This window comes from Sphaerodactylus townsendi, linkage group LG13 (genome assembly GCF_021028975.2).
Source record: "Sphaerodactylus townsendi isolate TG3544 linkage group LG13, MPM_Stown_v2.3, whole genome shotgun sequence".
Lineage (NCBI taxonomy): Eukaryota > Metazoa > Chordata > Lepidosauria > Squamata > Sphaerodactylidae > Sphaerodactylus > Sphaerodactylus townsendi.
In genome coordinates this window covers 32,906,789-32,928,901 of record NC_059437.1, presented here as the reverse complement: position 1 = coordinate 32,928,901, position 22,113 = coordinate 32,906,789, and the positions used below count along the sequence as shown (strand labels likewise).

The 22,113-nt window shown below is 47.5% G+C and overlaps 2 protein-coding genes across 3 annotated transcripts; one reads left to right on the top strand and one right to left on the bottom strand.

Annotated features, from left to right (window-relative positions):
- Window positions 1-9,487: 9,487 nt before the first annotated feature.
- LOC125442761 (serine/threonine-protein kinase Nek5-like) lies at window positions 9,488-15,498 on the top strand. 2 transcript variants are annotated; one of them, XM_048514416.1, is made up of 4 exons: window positions 9,488-9,676; window positions 11,173-12,297; window positions 13,390-13,524; window positions 13,899-15,498. In XM_048514416.1, exons 2-3 carry the CDS (start codon window positions 11,178-11,180, stop codon window positions 13,476-13,478), a joined length of 1,209 nt encoding a protein of 402 aa, XP_048370373.1. In that variant the 5' UTR covers window positions 9,488-9,676; window positions 11,173-11,177; the 3' UTR covers window positions 13,479-13,524; window positions 13,899-15,498. The 2 variants fall into 2 exon arrangements, with proteins under 2 accessions (XP_048370373.1, XP_048370372.1); XM_048514415.1 differs by lacking the exon at window positions 9,488-9,676 and having other exon boundaries at window positions 11,101-12,297.
- RPS4X (ribosomal protein S4 X-linked) lies at window positions 15,495-21,161 on the bottom strand. The gene is made up of 7 exons (XM_048514417.1): window positions 21,081-21,161; window positions 20,150-20,227; window positions 18,623-18,803; window positions 17,159-17,256; window positions 16,619-16,790; window positions 16,185-16,342; window positions 15,495-15,664 (listed from the first exon to the last, which is right to left on the bottom strand). Exons 1-7 carry the CDS (start codon window positions 21,081-21,083, stop codon window positions 15,563-15,565), a joined length of 792 nt encoding a protein of 263 aa, XP_048370374.1. The 5' UTR covers window positions 21,084-21,161; the 3' UTR covers window positions 15,495-15,562.
- Window positions 21,162-22,113: the final 952 nt, after the last annotated feature.

Below are 22,113 nucleotides of genomic sequence, written 5' to 3'. Positions count from 1 at the left end.
TAAAGATAATCAAGAAAAACCAGCGGTATTTGAAGGTCTGGCCCTTAGTGAGTCATAGCTTGAAAGATGCTTCCAAGTGCAATCCATGTTATACAGGTGCGGAACTGAGGCACAGAAGTGTGAAGTTCCAAAATAGAGATCCTGAGGATTTTGGGGTGGGGTGGGGTGGGGAGATTCAGGGCCAGAAACCAGCTGATGGACCCCACAAGAGTTAATGGACACATACACAGAAACAGCATTTCTGCTTGTGCATTTTCACACATTTCTGTTTTTCACTGCAGACCCACACTTTGTCCCCTATGCTGTTCTTGAGGGTCTGATGATTCCCCCCCCCCCAAAAAAATAAACAAAATTTCAGGGAGTTGAGTGGTCTGCTGTTCAAAAGGGAAGGAGGCAAGACCCACTCTGTGAAGTCCACAGATGGCTGCATATACGCAGGGAGCGGAAAGAAAGCAATGAAGGGACCAACACTTTTGGGCCAAATGACTCACCCTAGGAGTGGCTTCCTAGGGCCTGATGAGACCACTCTCCCTTTTTTCATGCCCCTAAATTATCTCATTTAGAGGAGAACATTCTGCCTTGTAAATTCCCTCATATTTGTACAGTAGATTTCAGAACATGACTTGTTATATATGAATATTTCTCAGTCACAAGGGTGTTTGATTGTTTTCTGCCTCTATGAAATTTTTATCATGGGCACACCACCTGTAGAACGGCAGACAGGCATGCTTGTAGTGTCTCCTATCAGAATCCTGTTTGCTGTCAGGGAACATTTGTTTGTCCAACTCCTTCAACTTTTCAGTACATACCTGAAAGTGTATACCTGAAGGTCCAGTGCCGTGCTGTGGTTGTGTACCTTGAGTTGGTGGAGCGTGGGGTGGCTGTCCCCTGATGTTTGTTGGCTCTAGAGAGTGAACTGGGTCTTATTGTGGTTTCTGAAAAAGCTGGCCGTCAATCCCCCAGAAATGCCTGTGAGGACAGATGGGGGGCATAGACCAGAAGGAGCAGAAATCCCAAAGCGAGGGAGAACATCGGGGCATCAGGGTTTCCCTGCTCTCACTAACCCTGGGGGTTTTAGAATATGCAGTCCCATAAGTGTGAGCACATCTGAAACTCTGCCCCGAATAACACATTCCCTCACCGCATGGCAAAGCACCAGTGTATAATCAGCCTTAGTTTCTCTCCAGCTAACTAAATGTCTGAATTTTAGTTCAGGATTGGAATTTCTGTGGAGGGTCGTGGGTGCAAACCAACTCTGACTGACTTGCACATCTGAATTTGTACCCACCAGTAGCTGGATTCAGCTTCTAATTTCTTATCCAGGTTGGTGTTAGCCACCCTAGCCATCAGAGAGTTTATGTATACTTTGCTGTCCCTGCAATCATCCTTGGCCTCAGAACGCTGGGTGTATACCCAGACCTGAATTTATGTGGCTATTACAGAGTTAGAGGCAGGGAGGGTTTTTGCATGGGGACAATGTGGCTTTCCTGGGGCTTCTCCCTTGTTTAGTATTTGTGACCAGCACACCCATGCATGCAATGTCCACATTACTAATAGGAGCTGAGGCTATGAATTCCAGCGCTTGGAGGAGGTGCCTGAGGGAGACACACAGCCGATAAAGGCAGGAGATCCAAGGCATGAATCTTCCTGATTCTCCTCAGCCTCTGCAGCACAATCTTTGTTTCTCCTAAATTCTGTGTCCAAGAAGGCCCAGAGTATGTGATGCCAATTTTACACCCATTTGCTTATTCTGCAAGTCTTATTCGAGGTGTGTGACTTCATTCAATTGTGCATGCACATCAATGACGGTCTGACACAGAATTCAGCACCCTGATAGCCTCAGCTGTTTTGGTCTTCTTTTACAAAAAAAACTGTTGTGCAGCACTTAAGTTGTAAAGCCGGTCCCATAGAGCCAGTCCTCAGTAAGCACATTCCTTGCATGCACAAATTATAATTTATACCAAATGCTACATTCAGCTTTTTTCTCAGTCCTCTGCCTCCTCTTCCCCATCTCCCCCCCCCCTTTTAATTGTGGCACTGAATGCACCAAGCCTGCCTGCCCTGCCACTTTCAAGGTCCAGACTATTAAACAACTTGGAGTTTTTGGCAAGTAGCCTGTGTAGGCCAAGCAGGCAGGAAGGGCACAAAGATTGGGGGTGGGGCGTAGAACTAGCAAGCTGCAAGGAGCATAGGATCGGCACACAGTGTGCTCTGTGCTCGCTGCTGTTCCAAGTGGCAGCACTCGGGGTCAATGTTTAACCAGGGATTATCGGGGACAAAACTGCTGAGGACACCAAAGCTACCCAGAACACCTGATTGGAATGTTATTGGTTCATATCCTCACCCCCGTCAGCCAGCGAAGCTCATGAGCCCCTGGCTTCATCTGTTTACCTTGGTTATCTGGGTTGAGAAAGGACAGCCTGTCCTCACTTCTGAGTAGGGTTGCCAACCTGTAGATGGCACCTAGAGATCTGGAATCATAACTGATCTCCAGATGATCGAGATCAGTTCCCCTGGGAGGAAAATGGTTGCTGGGGAGGGTGGACTCTATAGCATTATATCCTGCTGAGGTCCCCTCCATTCCCCAAACTCTTACTTCCTCAGACCCCTCCCCGAAATCTCCAGGAATTTCCCAAACCAGAGTTGGGAACCTATTCCTGAGGACTGCCTGTATGTCCTTGGTCAGGTCAGCCACCCAGACTCTCCAGAGAATCCCCAACCAAGGAAGGTCCAACACCAGCAACTCCTCTCCCATCAGAGACCCTCCCTGCTGGCATCAGGTTTCGCTGCAGAGGGGAGGAGGAGGAGGAGGAGGAGGAGGAGGAGGAGGAGGAGGAGGAGGAGGAGGAGAATTTGGACTTATACCTCACCTTTGTCTTTTGTAAGGAGACTCAAGGTGGCTTACAAGCTCCTTCCCCTTCCTCTCCCCACAACAGACACCTTGTGAGGTAGGTGAGGCTGAGAGAGTTCTGAGAGAATTGTGCCTGGCCCAAGGTCACCCAGCAGGAATGCAGGTGTGCGGAAACACATCTGGTTCACAAGATAAGCCTCCGCCACTCAAGTGGAGGAGTGCAGAATCAAACCCAGTTCTCCAGATTAGAATCCACCTGCTCTTAACCACTACATCATGCTAGAGTTCCAGATGGGGCCTGGAGGTCTTCTGGAACTACAACTGAACTCCAGAATACAGGCATCAGTTCCCCTGGAGAAAATAGCCGCTTTGGAGGGTGGAAGCTATAGCATTATAGCCAGTGGAGATCCCTTCCCCCTCTCCAAATACCACCATCCTCAGACTCCACTCCCAAATCTCCAGGAAATTCCCAATCTGAAGTTGACAACCTTAGGCATCAGTACCAACATTCAAGCTGCTTGAAAAGCCAAGATCAATTTTGTATTGTATAACCCATGATCCCAGCATAACAGATGAGAGTACAGTGAGGTCAGTCACAAACAGAAAAGATTCCATTTCTATCTCTACTCCAAACTACAAAGCAAGGCTTCAGATCTTATTTGGTTCAGTAGCCATCCCAGTATCCTTTGTGCTACCCTTCAAGTGTGTCAATTGTCAAGTGAAAACATATTTTTAGTTAAATTGGCATTTGAATAATAAGGATGGTTCCTATACTGTGCTGTTATCTTGTTAAAAATATTGTTGTTTTGTGGTTTTATTGATATGGTGTTCACTGTCTTGGTGATGATATGGGTCACACATTAAGTGCCTCAGGGCTGGAAAAAGTGATATGAAAAATGTTGTTAATCACTTGCTTTAGTCAGATGTTTTTGTGCATCATCTCTTTTCTGCAGTGCCTCATGGGATCTCCCATCTTAAGACCCCACAGATCACCCCACGTGTGTATATTCTGCTGTGGACGTCCTGCATCGTGCTGAGAATACAAAAAGAGACTTGGAAGGAAATGTCATCAAACAGACACAGGATTTTGTCAAGACCCTGACAAAGTTTACAGCAAGGGATAGAAGCCCTAGCACCACAAAAATGTTCCCCAAATTTGAGCGTTTGCAAATTTGGGAGACAAATCCCACACAGATCTGTTTTCTTCCAGTAACTGTGCTGCTGCCAGGACTCCGGACACAACTATTTCTTCCCGGGTTGACTGTGAGACACCCACACGGAGGACTGGAAAGGTCAGCAAGACGTTGCTTACAAAGAGGGACAAGAGTCTTTTGTTTTTGTTGTTGCTGAATGTGCCTATTCAGCACCTCTGCAAAGAACCTCCTTCCCAAAGCGCCCCAGCACATTTCCCAGGGTGGGACTGTGCCACCTTCCACAGCACCTTCCTTGCACATAGGGTGAGTAGGCAAAGCAGAGTGACACCAAACAAAACACTCGGCGGGGAGAACAAGAAGTCCTTGACACGGCTAAACTTCCAGATTGTGCAAGGAGGGGCTCTGGAGGGCGTTCCCAGCTGGAATGGCAGCCTCTGGAGGGTGCCAAGGGGTGGGGCAGACGTTCCCATGCCTCCTTGTTGTTATCAGAGCAGAACCTAGACTAGTACATTTCCACATGTCCCCTGCCAATGGGGGTGGGGAGTACTGTAACTTGCCAAACAACCAGGCTTTTCAGGGCACCACCCAGCACACCATCAGTGTGCAAACAGATGGAGGCTGCCAGCCTCCTCAGCCTCTCCCACCACTAGCTCAATATTACTACTCTGGAGAGAACGAACCTGCTCATTTGCTGATTAGAGATTCCAGGAGGAAATGATTGACGGGATTTTCAATACAGAATCGTATCCGTTGTCATTTTTTGAAGTTAGAAGCCAATTTTTCGTTCTCCTTTGCCTGCAAGCCACTGCCTCTAATATGAGATGTAGAAAGGAAGAGGGATACTGGGGGAGATGTACCCCCTGTTTGCCTTGTGTGCATTTTCAAATGGGTTCTTTCGTAATTAAAATGGCAGGGTTGGGGGCTGGGCATTAGCAAAATGGTTCCAGGGCAGCCTTGTTGAATACAACCTGATATTAACTCCTGGTCTTCAAACATGCATAGGTGAAAAAGCAGAGACCCAACTTTGTCCAAAAGCATCTCTGAGCGAGCTGCCATAGCCCAGCCCATCTCTCTCCTCTCGGTTCTGATGGTCCGCTGCACTTGCACGCAAATGGGGTCTGTGGATTTTCATGACTGCCTATTACAGAAACAGGGCAAAGTGGAAAAAACTTTGCCCCATCAATCCAAATTCCTTCCAGTCAAGCCCACTCTTGTGCGGAGAACGCTTCAGACAGGGCAAAACAAATAACAAAGAGGACTTGTGCCAAACTTGTGTTGGAGACTCTGTTTGCTGCTGTTGCTGAAATAAGACAGTGATCTTGTGGGATAATATGATCCTGTTATGTAATGTAAAGCCGGGCAAGTTGAAAAGGGAACACGGTGATGAGGCGCAGCCAACTTTCTGCCGCAAAGGCTTTTGGCTCCAGCCTCCGAGCCCACAAGCCTCAACATTTTCAGGGTGTTCCGATCTCCCCCGCCTCTGGGGTCTGCTTACATAACAATGCAAAATTGAGAACATTTTTCTCCGTTGCTGTCATATTGTTTTGCGCTCTATCTTCTCTTTCGTTTGCTTCAGCTGAAGTTAACTCAGGCACCATATTGCATTTCCTTAGAGCCGGTTCACATGGGCAGATCCTTGCAACTCCCAGAGATTCCTGCTGATCCAGGAGAAATCTCTGAGAGTCACAAGGACAGCATTGCAGGGATTGCTGGGATGCATTCAGCCTGGCTGTGTCATGGTTTGAGAAATGCAACCTGGCTGCACTCGAGGCTCCCCAGAACATCCAACAACTAACATTTGGGCACCACACCACACACAAGCATGGCAGGGACTTATTTCACTGCCGGTGGTGTTTCTGCAGGAAATAATTTTCACTTGTTCAAATATTTATATCCTATTTGTCTCCCAAATGTGGATCTAAAGGGTTGGATAATCTCCCTGGAGAGATTATACTTTAGCATTACAAGCAGATTGCATGGAGGCATAAGCACAGCGAAGCATCCCCAAACATGTGTGTGCATGCATTGGCACAAAGAAAAGTCAGAGTCATTTGTAATTTCTAATCTACTAAAAAGAGTATTTATTAGTGAACTCCATTCTAAATAGAAAGGTAGAGAGCGAGGTTCACTAATCTGATCTAGCTAGCTGGATGGGGATGGATGCAGTCAGTCAGCATCCATCCTCTCTACACACCTGGTGCAGGAGACGTGAGGGAAGAGAGGAGCAAGGAGGAGTGAGCCTGAAGGAAGGAAGTCCCTATCAGTCTAACTTCAAAGGGATAGTGCCAGCATGGTAGAGCAAAGGTATCAATCCCTATGTCCGTATCAAGCATCTGGCTTACTGGTAAAACTCCCTCTGTGGTTGAGGCAGGAAATAGTGTACAGTCCTTCACTTCCAACACAAAGCAGCTTACAACATCATTCTCCCCTCCTCCGTGTGTGTGAGAGAGACTTATGGCGACCCCAGCAAATGGCTTTCAAGGCAAGTGATTAAGCAAAGGTGGTTTGGCACTGCCTTCCTCTGTAGAGTCTTCCTGGGAAGTCTCCCTTTCAAGGCTGACCTGACTTAGCTTCCGAGTTCTGACAAAATTGGGCTATACTCTGCCATTCCACATCCCCCAGGAATTGTGACTTTGGTTCATGCAGAGTAGCAGTTAGTGTTTTGCTCAGGTTCACCACTCACCTGGCAATGTTCAACTGAGCTAAACGTTGCCATCTAGAGCAAGACCCTTTGCCCTGAACTATAGGCTCTGACAAGCTGGAGATGGGATTGCCTTCTTCTGAGTCGTCTGGGGCACACAAACATTATCCACACCTACAATTGTTCATGAGAAGAAGTAAGAGTTGGATTCATATCATCCCCTTTCTCTCCTGCAAGGACACTCAAAGGGACTTACAAACTCCTTTCCCTTCTCCCCCTCACAACAAACCCCCTGTGAGGTAGGTGGGGCTGAGAGAGCTCTAAAGAACTGTGACTAGCCCAAGGTCACCCAGCTGGTATGTGTTGGGAGTGCACAAGCTCATCTAGTTCACCAGATAAGCTTCCACAGCTCAAGTGGCAGAGTGGGGAATCCAACCCTGGCTCTCAAGGAGGGAAAGAGCTGTGCATGAGGAATTCTCCTTCAGGGTCAAGCCCTCACAGTTAGGATGATTTGAGTAAATCTAGGAAAGCTGCAACTTGATTCTTGAGGACCTTTCCTAGGCATGTGAGTAGGTGGGAAACAGGTAATCAAGAATGAAAGCTCCTGTCTTGGCTGGGACTCCTGTTTGTGTGGCCTGTGACACTGAAATGCAGATTTCCTGAGCCAACAGAAGCAGAACACCAAAGCAGAGTTCCCCTCCTCCTCCTCCAGCTTGTTTTGAAAAGTGCAAAGTCTTGTGAAAGGGCAACTGGTGCATGAAAACACCCTGCTCTCCTTCCTGCCAGGTTCAAGAGTGGCCCTGGAACTTAGGAGGGAAGCAGGCCAAGTACCAGAAACACCAGAATGTGCAGAAGTACACAATCATCAAGTTCCCCACTTCTTGTGCCTCATGGAGCCCACAGGATAAATTCTTAAAGAACTGTCCACAACGAAGACACAAGTAGACCAGATCCTTCAGTATTATATCCTTAGAGATATTGGACCACAGATCTCAAATTTGGTAGCCTGATCCCTGCAGTGGTTGCCCCCGGGATCTCACCTCAGCCGGGCAAAGTAGACAGGGTCCCATTCAAATTCAGAATCCTGAGGTTTGTTTGGGTTTTGAGCAGACGTGTAGCTACCAGGGGAACCGGGGGGTGCACGTTGCATCGGGCACGTACCTGGAAGGGTGGGAAATTGCCCTCACGGCCCCCCTCCATGCCCCTCCCCCCATGGTGCCCCCCTGCAGCGTCCCTCCCCCACTTACCTTTGCTAAACAGTGCAGGCTGGAGAAGCAGCCTGTTCCCTTCAGGCTGAAAATGGCCAGGTGGGAAATACATTTCCCATGAGACCTTGGGGCTCGCAAGGTCTCATGGGAAGTATAGTTCCCACCAGGCCATTTTCAGCCTGAAGGGAACAGGCTGCTTCTCCAGCCTGCACTGTTTAGCAAAGGTAAGAGAGGGGGTGGCGGGAGGGGGGCGCCGCAGAAAGGGGCAGAAAACAGAGTGCACACCGGGCACACTCTGGCCCAGCTACACCTCTGTTTTTAAGTTTTGGCTTTCTGTATGCTGGTAGCAAAAGACTTTTAGGGCAAGTAGAATGTCCCCAGGATAGTGCTTCCATTCCCCCTGCCATAGCCTTTTGCTTCTCACATTTAACTTGTTTAACAGCTAGATCTTTGGGGGTCAGCTGGTGGGAGGCTGCCTAGCTCAAGCATGCACTAGAAATGGCATGCCTCATCTCATGGCACACACATCAAACAGTCTCACCAGGTATCTTTCGCAAGATCTACAGCACCACAGCTTGTACCATTTCTTTGGCAGGGACAACACAGATTTTCCGTGATTTGTTTTCCTTTGGGGTGAGTGAACTTTCTCCCTGTCTAGTTCCGAAGAAACCTGTTATCTTCAAGGCCCTGCCTGAGGAGCAGCTGGGGTCAAATTTCACTTCCTTGGAAGAAGCAAGACTATGAGAGCAATGATGCCCGCTGTTTGGATTACTACCTAGTCCCAACACACATGGGCATCACCTGCCAAGTATTCCCACAGCCAACAGGCCTATTCTTGCTTCCAGGGCTGCCACTGCAGGCAGAAATGCAAAAATTTGCTTAACAGTGCAGAATTCTGTTCCTGGTAACTTTCTGCCTGTCACTCAGCTGTGAAAAATAAGGAGACCTGTGAGGTGAGAGTCTTCCTTAGTGCCTTTCTTTGCACCCTGTTATCTGTTCCAACCCTGGGCTGGAGATTTTTTAGGAAGATGCCGATCGAAGCAGGAAACGGCGCTTCCGTCTTGGAGGGACATCCTTCAGGGCTCCCCATGCCAGATGGGAGCGATCCCAGAAACACAGCTGCTTTCCCAGGACCGCAGGCGAACACAATGTACCCTTTACTGCCTATAGAAAAAAACACAGGGGAACATCTGCAGCCCCGCCCTCTCTGGTCCCGGCCCGCATCGGTGGGGAAACAGCGCCGCCTTGTGGCAGTCGGAGAGGGCGCATTCGGCTGCTTTTCCGCCCAGCCCGCTGCTCCGGGGTGGAGGCGCGCACTGCAGATTAACTGGTTTCTATTCAAATGCAGACGAGTCCCGCGGCCCACTGTGTTTCTCTGGCCGTTGGGGAGGCCCAGCCCTGAAGGGGCAAAATAAAAACACAGCGTAATCGTGGGTGGTGCAAACGGCAAAGTGAAGCACTCCGAGGCTGCTCCACTACCACCCCCGCCTCCTACCTCTCGTCGTTCTACCTGGCCGCAGCAGAGCCTTGGAGTAAGTGACGCCGGGGAGCTGGGCTGTGTTGCCATAGAGACGCTATGACATATCATCCAAGGCCAGCCAAGCTTTGCAGCTTTTCTGCAGGCGCAGGCAGGTGAAGGCCAAAGAGAGGCCTTCCTGGCATCTGCAGCTGCTTCCTGCCGGGGTCCCGGCCAGACTTGGCTCCTCAGCCCCCTTTGCTCGCGCCGCTTGGTCGCACATCATCGCTTTATGAACAGCTCCGGAGCCCAAGGAATTGCTGCGTCAGCTTCCTCCAGGCTGGGTTTTGCAGTTCAGGAGGCACGGTATGGAAACCCAGGGTGACTCCGGCTTGCAGGACAGGGTTGCCAACTGATCAGACTAACTGGCTGGACCTGCTCTTGCGTCTTTGGTAGCAGCTTGGCTGGTGAAGCTTTTCACTACTTGGGAAACAGAATGAATGCTGATCCTTACCATTAGCACCCCATCTTTCTTCCTGCACAGAAGCCAAGAGTAAAAGGAAAGCTCTGGAAATAGAAGGAAGGACGTCCTACTCTGGGGTGGATAGGCAGGCCTTTAGGGGTGCAAGCTACATATTAGTTTCATATTGCAATGTTAATATTTTTATATTTGTTAGCTTTTTATGTTGTTTTTATCTCATTGAATGAATAAAAATAAGTCTGATGAGGGGGAGTGCCACGGAGGACAAGTCCTGTACTGCCGGGCGCATTTTGCTCATACATGGCCAGCAATGCCAGTGGTGGAAGCTGGCATACCCGTTGCCCCAGAGTGAGCCACACCTGAACAGAGTAACCCATGGAGGCTGCTCAGCCAGAAATTAGTATCAGGACGAGTCCTATTTTGCTGGGAGTGAGATGGAGTTAGTAGTGAAGATGTGGATTATTCAGGATGGTGAGAACCAAAGAAGTGCATGGAGATCTCCAAAAGGTCTTTTGGGTGATTTCAGTGTTGGAAATGAGGTTGATTTGACAGTGGATGAGCATCAGGTATCAGGGAAGCACATTCCTTTCCCAGCTCCCACCCCAAGGTTTTGAGACTGCAAATGGGAGTCTTTTGATCACAGCTTCATTTTGTTCTGTGGCCTTGCAGATTTCCATCTGTGATTGTAGCTTTTTGTGCAAGATATGCAGCTGCTTTTGTCCTGTCATTTTTATTGCTTCGTTAAAAAAAACACGGTAAGTTTCCTTTTGAAACTGAGAATGCAGTATAGAATCACCTTCAACTAAGTAGTAGTGTCTGAAACCCTTTAATTTGGCTCCGTGGGACAACGTGCCTGTCCTTTGTGACATTCTAAGATGATCCTGAAATTGTGTTTCTGCAGCAAACCAAAGTCCCCTTGTTTATCATTATGGCTGCCCTGATGCCTCAAGCACATGTTCATGTAATCTTATGTGCTGGAAAGGGTCACACCACATCTCTAAAGAACAGAGGTGCAAAGCAGGCCTCTTGTATCACTTTCCTACCCCAATAGCAGCAACCTTGGCACAGCAGCCCAGGGCCCATAAGGTCCCAGAGTCATAGTCTTTTCTATGATGTAGTACTTGACCCTGGTTGCTCAGCTGCAAGCTCTCACCCAGGACCTCTGTCCTCAGCCAATGACACCAACCTTGCTACTCCCACTCTGGTCCAAGCCAAAGTCAAAATGATGGCATAAAAAAGCTCTTCCTCCAGGAGGCCCCTCCTCCTGACCTGCCTGTCTTCCTTCCTTCCACCCCTCCTCCAGGCCAATGACACAAAGACAGGCAGTGGGGCAGTGGAGGTGCCTCCTAACCATGGTCACCTGGTGTGATGTTTCTCCTAGGGAGAATGGAGAACTACGAGAAAATCCTCAAGATCGGCCAAGGTGCAAGTGCAGAGGTTTTTCTCATGAGGAGCACATGGACAAAGCAACTGTTTGCTGTGAAGAAGGTCAAGATTCACCCAAGTAAGAGACTGCAGAACAAGGAAGCTGTGTTGCAAGAGGTGGCCATCTTGAGCACGCTCTGGCATCCCCATGTGGTGGCATGCCATGACCACTTCTTTGATGCGGAGCAGGATCATGTCTTCATCGTCCAAGATTACTGTGACAATGGCTCCCTGGACGAGCACATCAAGATGAAGACAGAGGGCTACTTCCCTGAGCCCACCATCTTGGAGTGGTTTGTGCAGCTGGTTATGGCTGTCCAGTACATCCACTCCTTGAAGATCCTGCATCGAGACATCAAGGCATCAAACGTGTTCCTCACAAAGACAGGGATGCTGAAACTGGGGGACTTTGGCATCTCGAAGGTCATGGATAGCACCATTGACTTGGCAAGCACCTTTGTGGGCACCCCTTATTACTTGAGCCCTGAGCTCTGCGAGGATGTGCCCTACAGCTCCAAGTCAGACATTTGGGCAATGGGCTGTGTTCTCTTTGAGCTGTGTGCTCTGAAGCCCCCTTTTCGTGGCCTCAGTTTGGGCAGCTTGTTTAACAAAATCGTGAAAGAGGATTATGCTCCTGTTCCAGAGTGTTACTCGGAAGCTCTGCATAGTTTGGTCCAAGTTATCCTACAAAAGGATCCAGAGGACAGGCCCAGTGCTGGTGCCATCCTCAACATCCAGTATGTTCAGGACCACCTCAGACTCTTCCTTCTCCATCAAGAAATCCACGTCCTGAACAAGTCACGTCTGGAAGCATCACATGATGGAGATGGTCATGGGCTCAGCCCACCTGGACTGCACCAGACAGGCCCACTGGGCTACGAAGGCGACACGGACCGAATGGTAATACCTATCCCACGTTGTGCTTATCAGCAGCACACTAAACACACGGACCCAGATGAGGTCTCTAGCATCCCTAGCAGTTCTGATTACTCAGAAGACTTTGAAACCACCAGCACATCCTCACTTAGCAGCAGTTCTGATGAGGATGCTACAGAGACCACAGAGACACCCTCTGAAACTGGTAAGTGGGTCAAGGCTTAGCAAAGGAATGCACCAGGGGACACTGAAAGAAGTACAGGGCAGCCAACGTGGCCTGAAGCCTTCCATGATGAACCAAAATAACCAAGAATCAAAATGCTTTCTTGCAAATATTAGTGATTCCTGCCGAGACATTCCCCTGCTCCTTTCCTTGTCCATGGGGACCCGAAGTGGCGTACAATATCCTTCTCCCTTTTATTCTGTCAATAAGTCGATCCTGCAAGGCAGGTTAGGCTCAGAGTGACTAGCCACTCATTGATAAGCTGTTATGGCAAGTGTGGGATTCAGATCTGGGCCTCTTTATTATCCTAGCATGATAATCTAATCCAGCTCTTCAGATGTTCATGGACTACAATTGCCATCAGTCCCAATTGGCCGTGCCAGCAGCTGATGGGAATTGTAGTCCATGGACATCTAAAGCACCATAGTTGGACATCCCTGCTCTAATCATTATTCCACTCTACCTTCGAATGCCAACTGGCATCTTAAAACAAAAACCTCAAGATTGTTTCACTCTAATCCTGATGTCATATAAAAATGCCTGTCATGTAGTTGCAGTTCTACAATTTCTAAGCTAAATCATGCTTTCATTCTGTTGTGGCAAGTCCCCGCCAGTACTGTAATTCCCTAGGACTTCACTTCTGGATCCACCTATATGGCTCCTGCCCATCTCCTTTGGGCATTCCCAATGACAATGTGATCAGGCCAGGCAACTGGGGGACAGAAGCCATGCTTCCTCAGTCACAACACTGTCATTTCAAGTCCCCTGTTTTGGTTCTTGTTGACAGCTGTTAAAACAGGTAAACAGGCTGAAGGATTCCCCTCCCTTTAATACTCAGTAGAGGCAGCCCCACCCCACCCCCCACACCTCAGAGAAATTTCACTTCCAGGTATTTATTTGCAGGGCAGGTGTAATAGCATAGGTATACCCACTGCAAATTGATCCACACTGCGATCTGGCAAAATTGATTTCCTTTCCCCTACACAGAGAAGAAGATAGCTTACTAGCTATCTAACAAAACTCCCTTCCTTCCCCTGCTCTCATTGGTGCCAAACTGTTTCATTGTTCCTGCAGACTCTGAGGATGAATGGGGGCTGAGCAGTTATCCTGAGGACTTTGAGGAAGACTCAGAAGCTGAGAATCACCCCCAGTGTAATCTGTAGAAGGCCAAGTCCTCCTTCCCTCTGGGCAAGCTGAAGGCGTGCACAGGTAAGGTGGGTAAGGAACTCTAGATCTGGACTGGGCAAAGAGGGGGTTATCTTTATTTTAAAGAAAATCCTTACTCCGTATCAGTGGCTCTACTGCTATCACCTCTACTCCTCTCTACAAAAAATAATACAATAAAAAACCTTTGTTTGAGGATTCTCCATTACTCTTCCACTCCAGCCACTGATCAATCAGACAGCTAGCAACTCAGACCCCAAATCATTCTATTATTCTTCTCCCCAGGAGCAGCTAGTAGTTGCATGTCCATCTTCCCTAGCCTTTTCTGAAAACATCCCTTATTCCACCTGTAGCACACCCGCTAAGCAGTCAGGGTCCCATTAAGAACACTGCTTCAATTCAACTGTTTTTCTTTACAGGTGAGGACAGCAGCTTTAAAACAAGGAAAACAGCTTGCCTTAAAAGGCCTTGCAACCTGCTACTGAGCACTGATGGGCCTCTGCATACCTGGAGACTTGTTACCTGCTCCAACTCTGGAAAGCACCTGAAGGAAGACCAGTTTGGACCCCCCCCCCTCCACACACACACAACATGGGTAATCTATCATGTGTCAGAAGCTGCAGCTGGTTACAAGGGGTAACACCGGTTGCTGCTGTGGCCAGAGTTGCACAGCCCACTGTTTCAGGAGCAAACCTCATCCCCTCAATGACTCTCAGGTAGAGATAGGATCACCTCACTCCCCCTCCAAAGACATGACAGACACTGGACCCTAAACAGGATGCCCCCCCCAATGACATCACAGAAGTATTGAAAGCCTACTCTGAAAAGATTGTGGTTTGTCAAGATATGTTGCCTAGAATTTAGTGGTGTTGACCTCTTGGAAACCCCCCCCCCCAGTACCCACCCCATGTCTCCCATTTCTACAGTATATCATTTACTCAAGGCGACTGTCGGGAGCAGCCAACAGTTACACTGCTGCATTCCAACTGGTGATTCCCAGCCATCAACTTGATTCCTCTGCCTAACTTGCATACCTTTGGCACCTTATATGCCCCTAGATCACTGCCTTTTTCTAAAGGAGTGAAGCCTCAAAGCGAAACTTTTTCACATAATCTGTCTCAGTCCTTTCATTAATAAAACAAAGAGGGACGCTTTAATCGCTGGGTAACTGGTTGCATCTGTGAAAGCCTCCCAGCAATGAAGTTAAGGATGAGGTGTAGGTAGAGATAAATATCTGTTCAAAATATGCAGCTGTTCAGAGTTTTCTGACAACCACAGCAAAAGCACTTGCTAAGGGAAGTGAGAACCAGCAGGACCATCTCTAATGAGCCGGCTTGCTGGGGCTGCCCACACTGACCCCGCCTCCAGCCATTCTCAAATAGCAGCCCTCTCTTCTTTGGGGTTACAGGCTTCTAAGAAGACAGTCTTGGATCCAGGTGACAACTGGACAAAGGTAATGATAGGCAGTGAGTTGAAGGAGTTAAGATGTCAGACTATGATCTGAGAGACCCAGTTTAAATCCCACACTGTGAGGATGAAATGGAGAAGGGGAGAACAATGTAAACTGATTTTGTGCTCCAGTGGGGAGAAAGGCAGGGGTACAAAATAAACCACACCCACCACCTTGCCTTGAAGCACTAAGCCCAAGGGCATTTGCCAGTGCTTAAGGAGCTTGCCTTCACTGCTATATTTGCCAAGCAAAATGGTCTGTTATACTACTGATGGCCTAGTCTTAGCATAACCAGGAACATACAATCATCTGCAAAATATAAACTTGTAGGCACTATCTTAGATACAGCTGATGACACTGACTTCTACATTATTTTCAGTAGCATAAGAAGCTGCCTTTGATTGGCCTTACCATAGCAGTGAGGATTCAGTTTTTCTAAGCAACCAAAACACCATTCTTTTCTAACTGAAAATCAAGCAAAAAATCAAGCAGTTTACCATTTGAGAGGGTTTCTGCCTCAAATCAAGACCAGAGTGTCGTGGGAGAGAGAATACAGATCCCAAGCAATGTTTGGAAAAGGTTTTATTTGTCAAAGGGACTTTGGGTAGATCTTTGTGCCAGCATTCCAGGGACTCAGCCACTGCTCTGTTTGGCCGCCAACCTCTTGTCTCTCTCTTCAGCAATGGTGAGACGGATTCCCTTTCCGCGTGGAAGAGAGATCCAAGGCTTATTACCCTAAAGCAACAAGGTGAGAAGTCACGATCTGGAACCATTGACCCTGTTTTCCCTTTCTCAGAGAAGAGCAGGATTAGCCCCCACCAGTAAGATCCAAGATACAGAATATCAGCAACCACTCTCTCACAACATAATAAAGCTCCTGTGGATTCCCCTTCCTATTCCTTGCTGGCTATGTAGAGGCTGGAAGCACCCCCACTGAGCTCAGAGGGAGCCCTGCCCTCAATGCAGCCCCACAGTGGACCAGTTTCATTTGTTAAGATTTGTATCCTGCCTTCCCCCACCAAGGCAGACTCAGAGCAGCTCACAGCTAAGCAATAAAATCACAAAACATCAACTCATTCCATTACATTTCTTGGCATCCCAAAAACCAATGGGTCATAATGCTAGTCAAAAGAAGGGAACAATCAAAAGGAGCTTTTTTTGCCAATAAACTCCCTAAAGTTATGTGGCAACCATGCCTGTGGAACCAAGAAGTACCAGCCCAAGCCCACCCACCCCTTTCTGAAAACTCTCTTACCTTGCCAATGACAAAGATGTTGGACAACCTGGTAGCAAAGCTGTTGCCATTTGCATCCTTCACGTGAACCACATCAAATGAACCAGGATGTCTCTCCCGGTTGGTGATCACACCAATACGACCCAAGTTAGCCCCACCGGTCACCATGCACAAGTTACCTGTGGTGGAAAAGCGAGCAAATAATCAGGACCTCTTGTGCACACAGCCGTTTTCTTAAGAAAATATTAAACCTGGTCAGCAGTCACAGCACGATGCCAGCCTCTCACTACCTGCTGCTTGTTAATCAGGCAGGTACACCTGCCACAAGACTCAGATTGCAGCCAGGAAGCAACACCCAAACCCCCACCCTATTACTGTGGCTCACAGACCAATGATTTGGATCTTGGCCAATCAACCCCAACCAGAATCATCCTCAGCAAGTCTGCAAAACAAACCTGTGTCAAACTTAATGAAGTCCGTGATCTTGCCAGTCTCCAGCTCAATCTGGATGGTGTCATTCACCTTGATGAGGGGGTCTGGGTAGCGGATTGTCCTGGCATCATGAGTCACAAGGTGTGGGATCCCTTTCGTACCTACAAAGATCTTCCTTACCTTGCATAGTTTGTACTGCAAAGACAAACCAGAATAATAATTGCAACAAGCTGAGTCTTGTACAGGAAGACTCCATCACCAGACAGGATACTCTGGCTCTACACTTTTTATCAGTCTAGGAAGACAATTTCCAGCCAATGACAGGGCTGTCCCTCTTTGCAGACAGCATTTGTGACCCACACATTTGGCAATGAGACTGGTATAGATTTTTGCACAAAGAACTGTAACTCCACAAATTGTCAATTCAGAAAACTACCAACACTCTTCAGGTAAGCCAAACTCTTTTCTGTATTCTCATCACCTTTAGAGATGGCAAAATGGGTAGACACACCCAACCACTGCATCCCAAATCATTCCAAGCACCAATGAGGCCCAGGACCTACCTTTGCCTCTTCTGGGGTGATTCGGTGAACAGCGAAGCGGCCTTTTGTGTCATAAACCAGGCGGAAGTGCTCAGCTGTCTTCTCAATGCTGATTACATCTGACAAGAAGAACATTCAAGTCAGAAACAGTCAGGAAATCATATCCTGCTGGGTTTTGCCCCCACCAGAACATTGATTGTTGTTACCGCTTTGACATAGCATGCATTCAGAAAACCCACACAGCACATCTCCAGAAGAAAGAAACTACAACCAATTCATCAGCCAGACTAAACTGCAGAAAGGCAGAAGCTGTCTCAGAACAGCCTGAGAAATACACCTGCCACAACAAGACCAAAAATGAAATACGGTTTGAGAGAGAGCAGCTAGCTTTCATACTCAGGTACCACGTATTTTTAAAAATACATGGACAATTGTGGTTCGGTAGAAGTAAAAGTAGCAGGTGAAAATAGTGCTGAATGTCTGTGAGCATTAAAAAAATCATGTTTAAGCACAGTCTTCGTCAAAACCATCATTCTGGGCACTATTAAACAAGCTAGTTTGATAAAAGTGCATTTATGTTCCCTCGAACGACTATTGGCAAAACTTGCCTCTCCCCACCCAAGGCTGTGCCCGTCACTTTGCGTCAGCGTCAGGAGTCTCCATGCCACCGTTGCCATTTTATGAATGTTCCCAGGAGTTTCCCTGCTTGCAGCTCATCTGTTGGCCATTTCAATGTAAAATATACCTGAATAAAGTTTGTTTTTCCGGCGATCCTGCGCACGTGTCTCTTTTTCCCCCTTTTTTGAATGAGATATCTTTGTAGCCAAGAAGTCACATTAAGAATCACAGCTGCTCAGAGGGCTGGTCTATCTCCCATTATGAAACATTGGGTGGACAAAAAAACAGGAAAAAACAGCACATGCACAGGATCGCCAGGAAAAAAGAAACTTTATTCAGGTATTTTTTACACTGAAAGGGCCATCAGATGAGCTATAAGCACAGAAAATCCAGGGAACATTCCTTTTAAAAAGGCTCCTGAAGCTGGCACAAAGTGGCAGGCACAACTGAACAAGGCAGTAGGACCCTCGTGGGCCATTCTACTACAAAGAAGGCCTGGGAAGAAGCGTGAGGTAAATTTACAATTCTGCTTAGCTCTTTCAGTGGGACAGAGTATAAATTACTGGTGGATGCACAGAACCATGCCAGGTGTGTTACACAGCAGTTTCAGAAACTTTCCCTGACTAACTGCAATTAATCCAAATGCCTTATTCACAATCAGACCCGCAACACAAAATGAAGTGGTTGATGGTTTCCAAATTAAGCTGGATGTGTTCCTTCTTTAGTCAAGAGTGTGAACTGGCAATCGTGAACAGACACCCAAACCCAAAATCAGCATCTCTGATAACAGTCCAGGGGAAAGGCAGGCTCCCTCCCCGCCTCAATTTCTCTACCCCTTTATTGATCCAGTGTTCAGTCTCTGCTCACCCATGAAGCCGGCAGGGTAGGTGATATCTGTGCGGACTTTGCCATCAATCTTGATAAATCTCTGCATGCAGATCTTCTTGACCTCATCACCTGTCAGGGCATATTTAAGCCTGTTCCTGAGGAAGATGATGAGTGGGAGGCACTCCCTTAGTTTGTGGGGACCTGTTGATGGACGAGGTGCCTAGAAACACAAAGGTCATGGATGGTCATGAGCAAGCTACCATATTCCAGCAAAGCTCCCTCCCAAAAGCAAGGGATCCAAAAAGTTGGCCTGGGACAAGACCTTCATAAGGGACAAGACCTTAATAAGGATCCTCTCTCCAAAGGAAGTATCTAAAAATAATCCTCTACTGAACTCCATCACAGCTCTTCTACTAAACATTCTAGGTCAAGAATCTAGAACTCAGCCAAGGCTCTTCATGTAAGCACATGCCAAAGGGTTCTTAATTTCTAAAGCACTGGTGATTGTGTCTTCAAAGGGATCAAATGCAGTCTTCTTTCCGGGGTCAACCTGCACTAGCTTCCTAAATGGACAATACACTGCATCCTACTACACACCCCAGGTCTGCATCAGCAAAATGCACTTAACACCACCAAAAAGCCCTCTTACTTCTTCTACAAGTATGACTGCAAAGGGAGGGCAGTAATTGCAGAAAACACAGATTGCAGAAAATTGCAGAAAACACATAAGTTACAACTTTCCTTAAAGGAAAACAAAGATAAGACTAAATGTGCTACACTGGGTAGTCCCAAACTAGGTATACAAGGGTAACAAAACAGCTCTTAGCCTTTCAAAATATTTATACATTGCGCATACATATATCCTACCAACTTTATACAAATATTTTTGAAGACAGAAATCTTCCAGACAGTTTATACAATTGCCTCCTTGTGTGAATGAACAACACACTGAGCCAGTTTTATAACAAAACCACAAAATAGCCTTTCAGTGTTTCTCCCTCTCTCAAGGTATAGCTCATATGACACTTTTGCCTTTAAAAGCACTTAAACCCACAAAAGTGCAGAACGAACGATTCAGATCCAGCACAGCATCTTTCAAACCAGAGTGAAGCTCCAGACATCAACATCATGCCCAAAGACAAAACCTTAATCACAGCTGCAGTTGCCCAAGACATCTTCAACCCAGAGAAGAGGCAAAGTATGAATATTTTTTATTACTACATAAGCCCCTCAAAATTACTGCCTGGAACTTGATCAAAGTTTGCTTCTCAATTACACTGGGTCCCAATGACATTTTTTCCAAACAATGTTTCCTAACAAACCCCCAAATGAAGATTTTAAAAGACTAGAATAGCTTAGTGAAACTGTGCCAACTGGACAGTTTGCAAACAACAACAATAAGAAAGCAAGGCCAAGACACAGCAGCAAAGGAAGCAACAAACTCAGGAAGCAGGTAAGTGCCCCTGTCCTTGCAAACAGCAATTGTTTCCAAACAGCAAAACTCAACCCAAAGTGGTGACCCTCCCTTTGCAAAGAAAGGCGAAGTGACACATGCAATGCCCTTACAAAGACTCCCGTCAGTTTATCCAGCATCCAGTGTTTTGGAGCTGCCACACGCTTCAGGTGCTTCTTGGGTCCACGAGCCTGAGAAAATCAAAAGAAACAAGTTACATCCTTACTCTGATAAAATAAAATGTTCCCACAGCCCTAATTACATCAGAAAGTCCGTCTTAATTCCTGAATAGCAGTTGAAGTAACAAATACCCTTACAGTACTCTGCAATGTAAAACAGTTTTCAGCATAAGCTTTTGTGAACCTCACCCAAAACCCTCCTCACCATTTGGAGACAATTTGTTTTATTTAGCCTGTGCTTCTCTGAACAGCTGAGTGGTATCACAGTGAAGGAGTGACTAGATTATCACCGTGGGGTTCATATCAAAGACGGGGTCTGAACCCAGGTCTCCCAGCCTAGTCCAGACACCCAGTAAACCACGCTTTGTAAAATACAAAGGCTAGGCTCTCTACCCACTCCACCTCATAGGGCTGTTGTGAGGAAAGCGAATGGGATCGCCCCTCAACATTCACGTTGGGACAAAGGAAAAGGAAAAAAGAACTGCCCACTGCCTCTGAAAAAACACAGATTCTGCCTCATTCCGCTCTACGTCAGACCGCCAGAAATAACTCAAGCAGCTCAAAGAGGCTCCTCTCACGATGCAGATGCCCACAGGGCTCACCTATGCTCCAGCGCACCCTCAAGGCCCCATGGGTGTGTGTGTGTGTAGGGGCGTCCCTGTATTGACTCGGAGGCCAGTGATCGGCCCCACAGCCAGAGCCCCTCACAGGGCCGGAGACAGAGGATGCCCCCTCCCCATAGCGGCGACCCCAAGTGGGGAAGAATCGCCCTCAGCTATGGGAGCATCCCGGGGCGCCTCACTCGAGGCAACTCCGTGGATGGCGACCGATCCCAACAGAAGAGAACCATGGGCCACATACTTACCATGGCCGCGCTCTGCCGAGAAAAGGGCCGCCACTTCCGTTCCGGAGCGGATATCCGACCCGAGAGCCGGCCTACGGCGGTCGTGAAAGAACCACGAAGACCAAGGCTGAGGGACAGTGAGCGGCGTCACCTAGCGGCCCACTCCAGGATGGCAACTTTTTCGGCGTACGGGTAGCGCCTGGGGACAATCCGCGGCACCCTCTCACGATCATTGGTAACTGATAGGTAACTTCGTACAGTGGATGTTCTGCAAGATCTTTGGTTTTTTTGGTCTGCATGTCTGGGCTAGTCTGAGCTAACCTACAATTGTTTGAATGGAAAGGACTCTGGTTTCAGTTGTAATGACCCCATTGCTCGTTTATGGGGTTTGATATGGCTGACAACTGATACCAGAGCCCTTTCCATTCAAACAATTGTAGCTTAGTCAATAGTAAAAAAAAAATTACAATTGTGTGATACGTTTTTATTACAACCAACCCCAGAACACCGAGCAAGCTTTTAAATCCCCTGAACAGTTCATCAAGCTGGATTTTAGTTAAAATGAATATGGGTGTTTCACAGGATGTGTTTCAGTTTACAATGTCTTAGAGAGTGTTGGGTACAGCTCACTTGGAACAAATTCAATCCCCAGAATACCATAACGAGAAGGAGACCACAGTGGAAGCAATCACTGATAATTAATATACTGAAATGAATGTTTCTCTGCAAGAGGCAGATTTTTATTATCCTTTTGTATGATAACGGCTCCTCTAGGGGCTCAGTCTGGTTGGAAAGGACTGCTGAAATGAAAGAACGGGCAGCAGAAGGAGGGACAAACTAGCAGAAGTGAAAGTAAATGTGAGATGAAACAAGGAAGGAGGATTTTCACTCCACACACACACCCCCCACACACACACACCCCTCATCTTCAAATGTCCTCCTCTCAAGACATCCTGCATAGTTCCCTAAAGGCTACAAGGATGGGAACATTCCTAATGGCCTGATACAAGCTGTTCAAAAGACCTTCAACTGCAACAGATTTTGCTTGCTTGAG

What these genes read in the sequence shown, in the direction of transcription:
- LOC125442761 (XM_048514415.1), top strand. Translation starts at nt 11,160, where the DNA reads ATGTTTCTCCTAGGGAGAATGGAGAACTACGAGAAAATCCTCAAGATC. An exon ending in AGAGACACCCTCTGAAACTG is followed by an intron (nt 12,298 to 13,389) that starts GTAAGTGGGTCA and finishes TTGTTCCTGCAG; the next exon opens with ACTCTGAGGATGAATGGGGG.
- RPS4X (XM_048514417.1), bottom strand. An exon ending in CTACCCTGCCGGCTTCATGG is followed by an intron (nt 17,257 to 18,622) that starts GTGAGCAGAGAC and finishes TCTTCTTGTCAG; the next exon opens with ATGTAATCAGCATTGAGAAG. An exon ending in ACATCTTTGTCATTGGCAAG is followed by an intron (nt 15,665 to 16,184) that starts GTAAGAGAGTTT and finishes TTGTTGCTTTAG; the next exon opens with GGTAATAAGCCTTGGATCTC.